The sequence below is a fragment of the Plectropomus leopardus genome, chromosome 20, assembly GCF_008729295.1.
Source record: "Plectropomus leopardus isolate mb chromosome 20, YSFRI_Pleo_2.0, whole genome shotgun sequence".
Taxonomy (NCBI): domain Eukaryota; kingdom Metazoa; phylum Chordata; class Actinopteri; order Perciformes; family Serranidae; genus Plectropomus; species Plectropomus leopardus.
In genome coordinates this window covers 23810718-23823515 of record NC_056482.1, presented here as the reverse complement: position 1 = coordinate 23823515, position 12798 = coordinate 23810718, and the positions used below count along the sequence as shown (strand labels likewise).

General features: G+C 38.8%; 1 protein-coding gene across 1 annotated transcript in view; it reads left to right on the top strand.

Moving 5' to 3' along the window:
* cacna1bb (calcium channel, voltage-dependent, N type, alpha 1B subunit, b) overlaps positions 1-12798 on the top strand; it is a 178134-nt gene that overhangs the window by 102397 nt on the left and 62939 nt on the right. The window contains exons 15-19 of the mRNA XM_042509241.1: positions 7095-7167; positions 7497-7614; positions 8594-8661; positions 8829-8935; positions 11413-11475. Of these exons, the coding sequence (XP_042365175.1) occupies positions 7095-7167; positions 7497-7614; positions 8594-8661; positions 8829-8935; positions 11413-11475 (429 nt within the window). The remainder of the gene's footprint in view (positions 1-7094; positions 7168-7496; positions 7615-8593; positions 8662-8828; positions 8936-11412; positions 11476-12798) is intronic.

Genomic DNA, 12798 nt, shown 5'->3' with positions numbered 1-12798 from the left:
ATCAGTTTACACTGAAATTCTTTTTGCATCCTCAGACTGCTCCACTCAAGAAGTTCTCACACAAATTACAATAACAAAAAAAGCACATACACATACACTCACACCAAAAAAAGCACATCAGAAATGCTTCAGATCCTTCACTACTCTTTGCGTTCTATGAAAATTGAAACATATATATTCATACATGATGTGACATTTTAAATGTCAACAGTTTATTGGAAAAAAAAAAGTACAAGCAAATTTTCAGATCTTAGCAATGTTTGGTGAAGTTGCTGCAGTTTGAGCCATTTTTTTGTTGTGATAATCACAAAAACCTCCAGCAAGGACAGATAGGCTGCAGCCCTAGTATGTGGTCCACAGTGCCTCTTTGTATTTAGCCCTTTCCTCATATAATAAAAGCCAGTTTCATTTCTCGCCATCTCACGAGGCTGCAGGATGTCATGTGTGTCCTGATTTAGTTCCAATGCTTAACTCTTTTTTTTTTTTCAATATCATACAGCCGTTATCTCCAGTCCACTTGCCTGTGTGTTCTCTGAGACGTGTGTTTTATTCACCTATACAATGTAAACCTGCTGCTATTGTCTGAAGGATTAGAAGTGGAGGCGGGGGTTAGGGCACAAGCTTGTGGGGAGTTTGGCCTCACATGATTCTTGTTCAGGATTGATTTAATGAAGTCCCTGCGGATGTTGTGCGGAAGCCGAGCAGCACGCTCCCAATCCCTATTATCGGAGTAAACAGAGGTCGGTGCACACAGGCGCAGCAGCAAACCACCGTCGCTGCTCCCTGTACTGGGGACGCTAATCTTCAAGGAAAAAGGGAGAGGAAGGAATAAAAGAGGAGGAGATGGTAGGGAGCATGGGGGAAAGAAAGGCAGGAAAGGAGGGGCGGAGGTGAAATGGAGAAAATGATGGAGGGATGAGCAATGGAGAGGGGATGACTAATGGAGGATGCAGTAATTAGGGAGAGAGGGACAAAGGTAGATGAAGGGAGAATATGATGACATACCAAGGGAGAGGCCTATTGAATTAGTTACCCCTCTCCACTCTCTCTCTCGCTCTCTCTCTCTCTCTCTCTCTCTCACTCCTGCTACTCCCCCATCTCCCTCATGCATGTACAGTACAGACTGATACATGCTAGTTAATATTGGACGATAGTGAATTTCCAGTCATTCATCACATGGTCACAAGCATGAGGGGCATTACAGATAGGTGTGATTGTGCAAAATCATCTGCTACAACTACCTTCACATTTCTTGAAAGGCTTTCTGCAGGATTTCTGGGCCTAGCAGGATTTGCTTCCATTTAGCCACAGGAACATTAGGGAGGTCCAGCACTGACACTAGTTAATAAGGTGGGGCTGACGGTTATTCCAAGAGGTGTTGAATGGGGTTGAGGTCAGGACTCTGCAGGCCAGTCGAGTTTCTCCACACCAGACTGGGAAAACAACTTCTTTTCATGGAGCTGGTTTTGTTCATGTGGGCGTCATCATTATGACAGGAAATAAGCTACAAAATTGGAAGCACACTGTTGTTTGAAATGTCATCGTGAGCATTGAGGGGGGCATTAAGACAAAGAGAGCGGACGTTTTTCTGAAAGGTCGCCCTGGTTCCCTTATCAATAATTTAATTTAATTTAATTTAATTTAATTTAATTTATCAAGAGGGCCAAACCTTAAGAAACAAACCTACACCAAAAGTGCAAATTTAGATGGGTGTCCACATACTTTTGGCTGTGTTATCAGTAATATGCAAAAATGAATCACAGAGCAACACTGGCAATTGGGAGCATTTCCATATACTTGACCAACAATTCTTTCATTTAACCTTTTAACAAAATTCAGTATATTTCGTGTTACTCAAAATCGTAGTATCCTGTGTAAAACTGACTGTTTTTGGTTACAGGTTTATCACTCAGCTGTAGAACATCTTGTTTTTCACACAGATCTTCATCACAAAATGTTTTTGTTTTGTGGCTTAATTTTTGTTATTCTCAAACATCGATATCAGTATCAGCCTCAGAAATCCTGCGTCGGTCAGGATATATTACGCACATACATACAGTAGACACACAGACACACATGAACATATATCACAGGATCTGCCCTGAGGAGAAACCAGCTGTCATTTGTGCAGACGGTCGCTGTGGTAACGCTGTGTGCTCCACTTCCTTTCCTCATTCTTACAGACCTTTCTTCTTCCTTTGCATGCTTTTCTCTTGTCCTCAAACACATTTTGTCCCCTCCTACTCCTCTGACTGCGTTATCACATGATTTTAATTATGTGTTTGTTCACAGAAGAGTAAAGACATTTCATTCTTTACATACAGCAGGAATAATGATGACCTTTCAATTCAAAATGTGTACCCTTGCTTTTTGTTGGTCAATATTTATAATTTGCATTTTGCAAACACATATAAAAGCCACATGCGTATTCTTTAACTTTGTTGTGCAATGTCAACTGTATTGTGATTATTCATTCTGTGAAGATGTTACTCAAACATATCCACCTTGATGTCCAAAGGTTTTTTTAAGATTGAACCAAATGTTCATATTTGATGTGGTTTGACTGTCACCAGGTGCTAAATTGAGACCAAATATGTCAAGCATGTAAGCAGTGCTCATGTCCTTGTTTATTAAGGATTCAGTGGGCTCTATTTTTGTGACCGTGCATGGAACATTCTGAGCATTTTTGCCAACCAAATTATTTCTTTCTTTTTTTTTTAAGGTGCACATACTGTCATATTTTTTATTTCTATGCCTGTTTGGCATTTGCGCCAGACAGTTTCCTCTATTGTGAAATAGCTCACAGAAGGGTGGTGTTGATAACTTTCTTTAGTAACTTTGGATTAGAAATCACTGATGAGTATAACAGTTGTCATAGCACTGACTGGATCTAGTGATGATGAGCCAGCAACACAGTACAGGATGTCTCCAGAGCCAAGCACAGACATGAACTTTGACTGAACAAAAGTTCAGCTTTTTAAAAAAAGACAGACAGCCCTTAGTTTTTCAGTTAATAAGCCCAATTTAATCTTTAAATGTCCTCATAAAAGGTTAGATGGGAATCTTAAAAGACAACCCTGAAGCCAAATTCTTGTATTTCTAGCGTCAAATGCAGGCTGGACAGAGATCCGAGATGTGAGTAGAATTAGTGACGTACATAATAGTGTCATCTGCATAAAAGTAGACTTAAATGTACTGATTAGGAGGAATGATGTGCATTATGTTAATAGTAGTCGGTCAAGAATAGACCCCTGCGGTACCCCATTACTGATGGCAAAAGGCTGAAAGCTACAATAACCTAAATTTACCCTGGAAGGAAAATTGGGACACAGCTGAGATTGTCATTGAGATACTCCCACAGCCCTGTCAGACGAACTCAGCAGTACCCCGACATCAACATTATGTTCCAAATGTGTTCATTTGTGTTTATATTAATGCGGATGGATGTTGTTTGCTACTGTCAACTATATGAAGAAACAATGTTTTCGTACAACTGATCCAGTTACTCGTTTCTAGGTTGGTTTGGTTTATTCATGTATGTATCGTTATCAACATTAGTTATTTAATCTGTTTAAACCATTTATTCAAGTGCTTTCAGCTCACTATATCTATACCATTTATCTATTACTTTTGGCTTACCAGTAAAACTGTAAAGTCATTACTTTTAGCTCACTATATCAACTATATACGTATTTTGCTTAGCTGATTGATTAGACCTCTCTGCTTGCTCATTTACTAATTTTTACACTCTCTTAATTGCAACATGTATCTTTCAGTTGTTACAACTGATTCGATGTTGTTTAGTTTTATTCTAAACAAAACAATCTCCCTCTTTTTTTTTAAAAAAATGTCCAAAGTAGCCGAGCAATATAATACTAGGGGGGAAAAGTGGTTTGACAACCACACGTACTGATAAATTGTTCCTCCCAATGGCAGCACTATTGCACCAGGGTTTTGGTGGCCACATTACAACAAAAAATAATTTATTTAAGTTTGTGCAAGGTAGCATTGCCTCACAAAAACAAAGCCCACATATGAATCTCACACCCCAGTTAATGACTTTTGTCTCAATTTTTTGATATTTCCTCCTTCTGTGCAGCCCCAAATGTTTCTTGTTCATGCCTCTTTACAAGATGAACTCACTCTTAAAATAATCAATGATCATCAGTTTTTAGTTAAATGACCAACCCATCCTTACACATTCTTGTGTCATTTTCTCGTTGTCTTCTTCAGTTTCAAGACCACGGATTCAGGTTTTGGCAGGTTTGTTGGGTCATTTGGGGTTTTTCTGAAAAGATTTTGATCTTGTTTGTAGAAAGTGTGCATGTGTGAATAGGTTGGACCCTACCATTAACTTTAAAGAAAAATCCCAAATTAACACAAAAAAAATCTTTATATGTGCTGCCATATATCTGTGCGATTATAGGGAGCTTAATACCCAAATACCAAAAGTGTTTTAGTTTTGTATAAGACCAGGAGTTTTGGGTTTAGATGGCTGTATCTGGTCTAATCTGGTAGAATATTTCATTTATCTTTGAATCAATTAGTCCTGTCTTCCAGTATTTGTTTTGTTAGTAGTTTTCCAAGTTGTTTGAAAAAAGATGAAAAAGATGACACTAACATCATAATTCAAGCCTTTCACATTGCAGAGATAAAATCTCCCTCAATTCATTCATTCATTCATTAACTCTTCATTGGGTTTTTCTAACATTGTGTTTTCTGTCACTGTCTTTTCCTTGTGTTGAAGTGTGTTCAGCTTTTCATTTAGGAGTGCTAGTGTGTTGAGCCCAAAACATACTGGCACTGTAGGATGTGTCAAGACTGCTGTCTGTTTGATACTCCACATGAACCCGCTTCAGACACACAGCTGTAGTTTTAAGGTGCTGAAACACTGACACTCTGGAAATCATTTTTTTTTTTCAGATTTGCTCCTTTGGCTGAAATATCCAGGCTACTTTGATTTTCCTCACTTGTCAGCTAGCACGTCGTCTTCTGTGGTGATGTAGCTGTCACAGCGGACATGGAGAAACTCAGATCCCCAGATTCCCATGTGCAACCAATATTCTGTGTTATGAATATTAAAAAAAAAATTAAAAAAGACCTTTCCTGGTAAGCAGAAATCGGCTCTTGTAGGGAATCAACCAAAAGAAGAAAAACTTCCTCAATCCAGGCATCACTCCAGATTTACTGTATTTGTATTGTATTAGAGGGTTAATATTCCCTGTGGGTTTGTTGACATGCTTCATCACAGTGCCTTCTTTTTTTGTGCATATGACACTTGTCACATGAGGCAGCGCTGAGCTGCAGAGGCAGTGTGTTTTGGACTTGAAAGTTGGAGCCGTGGCTCCCTGGTGTTTCCTGCTACTGCATGTTTCTCTCCCTCTCCCTTTGTCTCATCCATTATCAATACAAGACAACTCCCTTCATCTGTGAATATATTAGTTTCTACCTGAAGCTGTGAAGGAACCTGAAAAAAGCCGCTCTGATGTTCTTGTGTTCTACTTCTGTCTGTGAGGACTGATGTGAGTTTTAGACATGTGCTGATGGTTTTAGAGTAAAGGTTAGTTTTGGGTTGGGCTTTTGATTAATCGAGAATAACTCAGTTTTTCTAAAACTTGGGTTTTTTCCATAATTTCTAACCATTTTGATAACATTGTACTCACAGCGTTAACTGTTTTGATCTGGCATCAACAAATCCAAGAAAAACCAGCAGTCAGATAATCGGACAGCACAGCAATTCTGGCAGATTATATAAACCACTCTAATTTGATGTAAAACTGTGAGCGCACATGTAAAATTGTCTACTAACTACTTTACAGTTCAGAAACATACTTTATGATATTAGCAGTTAGAATTAGGGCTGGGTAGTGGTACTCAATAACTGCAAGGTATCAACCGAAATTACCCAATACTATGTAGTATTGAAAGGTCGTCAGTAAAATGATGCCTGCATTTGATCCTTTTTGCACCAGGGGTTGGTCCCTGCTGATCAACAAATAAACAAACTTTCTATTGCTGCTGTCTCCGTAATCACACTTAAAAGATGAGTTCAACATCTGCGTTGGTAGCACAAGCTAACACAAACTTACTGGTGTTGGCACTAGTATTGTATTTTTTAAAATGATACCCAGCTGCAGTTTAATTGTAGTCAAAGTAAATATTACTGCATTATATTTTAATTTACAGCTAGAAATGGAGACTGTGTAATGATGATAATGCTATATTTTTGAGCTATTTAAGTAAAAAGTACCGTTAGGCTAAAATATGGTACATTAACATATCAAGATGCACGAGCAAAACAGCATCACCACAGAGTCTTATGTCCAACAATAGATTCATTTTTTAGTGGTGGGCTCTTTGCCACCTGTGCATACAGCAGATCAACAAAAAGAAAGAAACTGCCTCCTCACTGTAGCTTTATTGGAATTAAACATGAAAAAGATGAGTCAACAAAAATGACCAACAATTAAAAAAGTGGGAGAAACACGACGTGAAAGGAGAAACTTTTTTGGCTTATGTGCTCTGTGAGCAGTTTTCATCTAAGTGAGTGGAAACTATCTTTAAGCCCAGAATCCTGCTCCTACAATGCATCCCTGCCCAGGCTTTTAGTTATACAACACTGTGGGTGTGGCTGATTTAGGTTTTTTATATGCTCATGGGGTGCTGCATTAAATCAGTGACTAATCATGGTAAATGGAACCTTTTTCAGCCTATGCTGAAATACAATAATGATGTGAAATGTAGTGATGTGCAAACTCGAAATGAAAAATACGTCAGTGAAATTACAGAATTTTGGAAATAAATTACAGTAACATGAGTAATTTGCTGCTTCTGCCCTGGTATTATTATCGCTGGTAGGAATAATAGACAAAACTACAAAAATAAGATCCAAGCTGAAATAACTTAAAAGTAACCTTTCAGCAACAAGCCTCTAACACTTTTAACCCAAGTGGTTTCTTCATTTTTAAAATAAATAAATGCACTTTTCTCTGTGTCTTCTCCTGAACTGCAGGTAGATGCCATTAAGATCTGACTGGGACTACAGTTTTATTTTACCTTTTCCTCTCTTTGAAATAATGTTCTGATTCTTTTAGGTTTAACTTTGAAGAGGAGACGCCAACAACAAACTTTGATACCTTCCCAGCAGCCATCCTCACTGTGTTCCAGGTAGGATTCCTCTACACACACCTGCACACTCACACTAACACACACACACACACATACACACACATAAGGTGCACTTCACACCATCTGAATAAGAGAGAATATTGACTTCATGGAAAAAGAAAGATTGTTATCAGCCATTTTAATTAGAGCGAATGACTGGTCTGTGTACCTTCTGTCCCCTAATGAGCTCGCTGATAATCCTTCAATTAGTCTGTGCTCATAACCCTTCACTCTGTAAAGTAATTTAATTCTACACTTGGTGAGATTTGCACGGGGCTTTACAAGCCGCCGTGTCCTCTGTGTTGTTCAAACTCTCTTTTCTTCCTCAGATTCTGACTGGCGAGGACTGGAACGCCGTCATGTACCACGGGATCGAGTCTCAAGGAGGAGTTCGCCGCGGCATGTTCTCCTCCGTCTACTTCATCGTCCTCACTCTTTTTGGAAACTGTATCCTCTTTGGCATAATTAAAATTGCATTCAGTCAGACGAAGTGGGACCAAAAGGTGAAAACGGTTTTAGGTTGAAAATGGTGTTCATTTTTTCCAGGTGTGATCAGCTTTGAGATTTATTTTTTACTTTGCCTTGAGGGAGAATTTGGTCTGAAAATTTCTCCTTATTGAGTGTACTTAATTTTGGAACTTTTAATATTCAGATCTTAGATTCCCCAGTTTCAGGTAAAATTGCTAAAATATCTTGAATTTTTATGGATCTGGGAAACAACCTGAAAGTTTAACACCCTACAAGCAGCCGCAGTTGTCATTACACGCCATTTAAAAAGAGTATTGGACACACAAACAACATACTGACAGTTTTGTTCATCAGTTTGTTGCTGAAAACCTTCATCTTGAGGAGGGTTTTTCCTGGATGGATAGAGAGCCCATGGCAAGCTTACTTTAGGTTGGTAAGATACAATATCTCCAGTGCAAGGGTTATTGATATTGATATAAAGGATATTTTTGTCACAGGGTAGCAGTAGTCCAACATTTATTTTACCCTTTAAAACCTGAACCAGATTTTTTTCAAAAACATGGAAAAACGTATCACTGTTTGTTTCTCCTTGTGACCCTTTTGCCTTTTTTTGTGGTAATTTTGTGTCTCCTTATAGTTATTTTGTATCTCTTTGTGGTCATTTGATTTACTTTCCCCCCAAAAAATACTGAAAATGACTTCAGAGATTCAGGTCCTGGGGCCCCACAGACAATTTCAATAATCAATTTCTTATTAGAACTGTAGTTAGGACTGTGTTATTCTCAGTCTCTTGATAAATGTGCACAATCAGCTGCAATTTTCAGTATTCTGCTCTGAAGAAAACAACTGGTCTGACTGATCCACCAAATCACCATTTTAAAAATCATTGCGTATTTCATCACAGGATAAACATGCATACTGTAAATCTGCACTTTTCCTGAGTCCTGTTGTTATTCAGACACCCTCCTGAATGTCTTCTTGGCTATCGCTGTCGATAACCTCGCAAATGCACAAGAGCTGACAAAGGTAGGCTGGGTCTTTTAAAGACACATGAACACAACATAAAAGTTTTTATGTTGTCATTTTTGGTACTTCACAGTGAAACACCAACACCTGACAAAAGCCTGCATGTGCAGAGGGTTTCAGTATGTACTGTATTTTCAGTTAGCATGATTTTTTCTCACTGGCTAAAGGATGAAGAGGAGCAGGAGGAGGCAGCCAACAAGAAGCTCGCCCTGCAGAAGGCTTTAGAGGTGAAGGAAGTCAGCCCGATGTCAGCTGCCAACATCTCAATCACTGCGTAAGTTTCATAGCATCTCTTTCCTCTGACAGCAGCTCTGATCACCAACACAGGAGGTCAATTTCCCGTTGTCTTTTAGTGTGTCGTCCATCTGTATGTTCCTCCTTCTCAGTCTGAAATGTCTGTGTATATACACACTGTGTTTGAAGTACTTCTCATTTATTCACACTGTGTGAGTGCTCCCATGGTGTTGCTTCATTTATTACACCCCAATGTCGACCTTCTTCAATAGTAGAAGCAATAAACGAAGCTCCAGTCGACAATACATGTTAGTTTCCATCTGCAGTTTTTATGTTCTTTCTTTTTTACTTTTTTAATTATTTTCACATACACATGCCTGTTCCCCACTTAAAGACATCTAACTTTAAATACCTTATTTAGTTGCAAAAAGTAATGTTAAACTTTAGGAAAGATCCAACATGAGTCCTTAACAAGAAAGAAGAAAACCTTAATCTTCACTGTCAGAAGTTACCATCTTCTCTAATATGATAATGACAGGGATGTCTTTATAAACCAAGATCGCTCCTGTCATGCAAAAACTTTTGGCCCGCCCCCTCTGCGCCACAAGCCAGGGACTGGCAGATGTGGGGTCTCGAGTCAACACGAAAATTAATTGCGCCTCCAAATTCAACCTATTTTTAGAGCCTAGATGAACGCTGAAATTATGAGTCTTGTCAAGAGGAAGCTGGTGATAAAACGGAGCGTTTTCATCCCCATCAGTGAGTTATAGCTGCGATATGTAATAATGGAGGTTAAAGTCTGCCCATCTATACCCGTCTGCTCGGTTAATGTGAGAAAAAAAATGATAATGCACCTTGTCTGCACATTTTACTCACTCCAGATAGATTTGATGGTGTGATGTATAACTCTCTGCAGCTCTTTGTGTGACATGCATTTTCACACAGCCCTTTATTCATTCGACAAAGTGATTATCTGTGGTTCACACTTGCTCCTTAATTGCCGTCATCTTCAGTAAGAAGTAGGTCAGTTCAAATGTACAAAGTGATCAAGAGCCGGTGGCAGCAGCTGTTCCTAACACAGCCTAGATCTGAGTTTTACATATGGCACTACATAAATTACTTTTTTTATAGAGATTATTTGTCACGAACCATAATACCTTCCACTTTATAAAAATAAAGGCAAAATATCCTGGATGCAGCTCATGTCATCTTGCACTGGTGACATCATTTGGAGCCAGAGTCTGTGCAGTAGTGATCTTTGTGGTTTCGAGTACTCATTACTACTACTACAGTACTCATTCATCCATCCACCTAACTGCAAGCAGCACTATTGATCAGGAACACATCTGATCAATCATGACCTCTAACCCTTTTTATAGCATCAAAAAACGGATTAAAACCAAATATATCAAAAAAAAAAACTAACACTTGAGTATAAATCAGGGTGATAAGAATGACTGAGAAAGATAGAAACCATCTTTGGAAAAAACATTATTGGCATGCGCTTTAATTTTCTAGCTTGGTCCATGTCCTTTTCAAACATGCAAGGGGTGGGGTTTATGACTTATCCTGCAGCCAGCCACCAGGGGGCGATCAAGATGTTTTGGCTTCACTTTTGGGGGGCTGTCATGCTGTCCATCTGTATATACAACTTAGAAAACTAATTTTAATTAGCTTACTAATATATGACAGAGTAAAAGTGGTGGTCGACATATCTGACCTGAAACTTGATAAATGCTGTTTGATAATAATGTAAGTGTTTAAATTACATTATACAAAATTATTACAATATCCCTCAGATCACAAAACCTTTGACAACATTTAACTCAGGCAAAAGACAACAACACCAAATAATTTTACAATTGCCTCCGGTCTCTCCTAATAAGTAAAAAAAATAGTTTGTATCTCCATGTATATAAAACAAACTAATACATATGTTAACAAAGATTGTAAAATCACTGGTTAACTTTTTCAATCATTCCCCTTTTCACTGTCATCACTCTTATCGTATGTGATTTTGTGCTTTTTTTCCCCACATTTGTCAGAATATTTTAATTTGTACATTGAACAGGGTGAGCTCACAAACAACTGCCTTTATTTTAAATGAACTGTTTTATGTGCATTACGTGTGCTGTTTCAGAGAAATGCAGGGTTTCATTACAAAATTACAAGAGCCTTTAAAAATAAAATCTCAATTTACAATCAAAATATATTAAAAACACTTACATTATTTTTTTTTTTACTATTAAATGATCATTTCAATAGTTGTAACTCGTGCTTTTCTTGTTTTGGAATGAAACTCCTGAACTGTTTTCAGTTTCAGTTTTTTGTCATTATAGAAATGTCTCTGCTGACGAACACGCTTTTGTTGCTGTTGTGTTATTGAATTAGTTGCACAATTTAGTCCTTTACTGTAAGACAGGAGGGGACAGGTGGACAGACTGAAAGACACACAGTCCACCTGTCCCCTTTGGATTTGTGTCTCATTTTCCTTTTGTTTTTGTTCTGCATGTACAGTTTTGTAAAGCAAAATCGAGATGCAATCTCTCGCAGGTCGTCCATCAACAGCATTCAGTCACCGTGAGTTATCACTCTCCGTTACAATATTCTCCTCCTCTCCTCTCCTTTCCTCTCCTCTCCTCTCCTCTCCTCTCCTCTCCTCTCCTCCCCTTCCTTCCTTGTCTCCTCTCCTCTATTCCCCTCTCCTCTCATGGTTGCTCTCCTCTCCTCTCATGTACTCGTTTTTCTCCTCTCTTCTTTCTGTTTTTTTCAGCTCTTTGTTTATCTTCTGTCCTCCTTTTTCAAATTGTTTCTTCTCTTTATATTCTCTCTCTCCTCTTCTTTGTCTCTTTTCTTCTCCTCCCCTCTACTTTTCTTTGTTGCTCTCCTTTCTTCTCTTTGTTTCCTCTTCTCTCTTTTTCTGTCCCTGTCTATTTATTCTCTGGTTATCATCTGCTCTCCTCTCCGTTTCTTTCCATCCTCTCCTTTCCTCGTTTCTTATCTTCATTTTCTCTTTCCTCCTCTTTTCTTGTGTGCACTGCTTCCTTCTTTCCTCTCTTCTCCTGTTTCTCCTCCTCCCCTTGTCTCATCTCCTCTCTTTTATCCTCTCCTCTTCTCCTCTGGACCTCCATAAAACTAAATGTCTTCATTGCTGGTACAGTTAAATGTATTTTTGATTATAATATAAAAAACAAGCCATCACAAAGTGCCTCACAGAGCAGAAAAACACAATTACATGTAAATAGCTCAATAACAGCACAGTTGAAGCTATGAGGCCAGCCTGGGTGTAATTTTAAGCGTAAATCGCTGATACATAAACACACTCTGGTCTGAACCAGCCGCTGTGTACTTTGTTGATGGCTGCAGCTCCTCTGCGTTGGCCTCCACAGTAATTCATCTTCCTCTCTGCGCTCTCTGATGTGAATAATTTGTGTATAAATGTTTAATTTTCTCTGAGCGTTGCCATCACCGCAGGCAGTTTGACATTTCCAGTCTGTTTGTTATCACAGACCCCAGGACATCACTTTAAAAGACAATAAGAGCCGAGGCCAAAATTAAACTTCCAGCTGTAAGTTTGCTCCGCTGCCCGGCGATCTGTTGTCTCAATCAATTGAAAGTGCAGATGGAAGGCCAGAGACGCTTATTTAACAACATCACCTGTTTGAGATGACACTATTTTACTGCCAGAACTGACTGTAATTTCTTAGACACCGCCCTTCTTGTGTGTTTGTCACCATGTACATGTGCTTTCTTAAAATGTCTCAGCATCCCTCTCTTTCCTTTCTGTGAACATTTAACACTTCCTGTCTATAGCTCACCTGTCTGTGGATACCTGTCCTGTGTCCTCTGTGTCTTCTGTCTGTCTTTTAGGAGTTATTCTGTCTACTCCTCCCCCGCCCGACG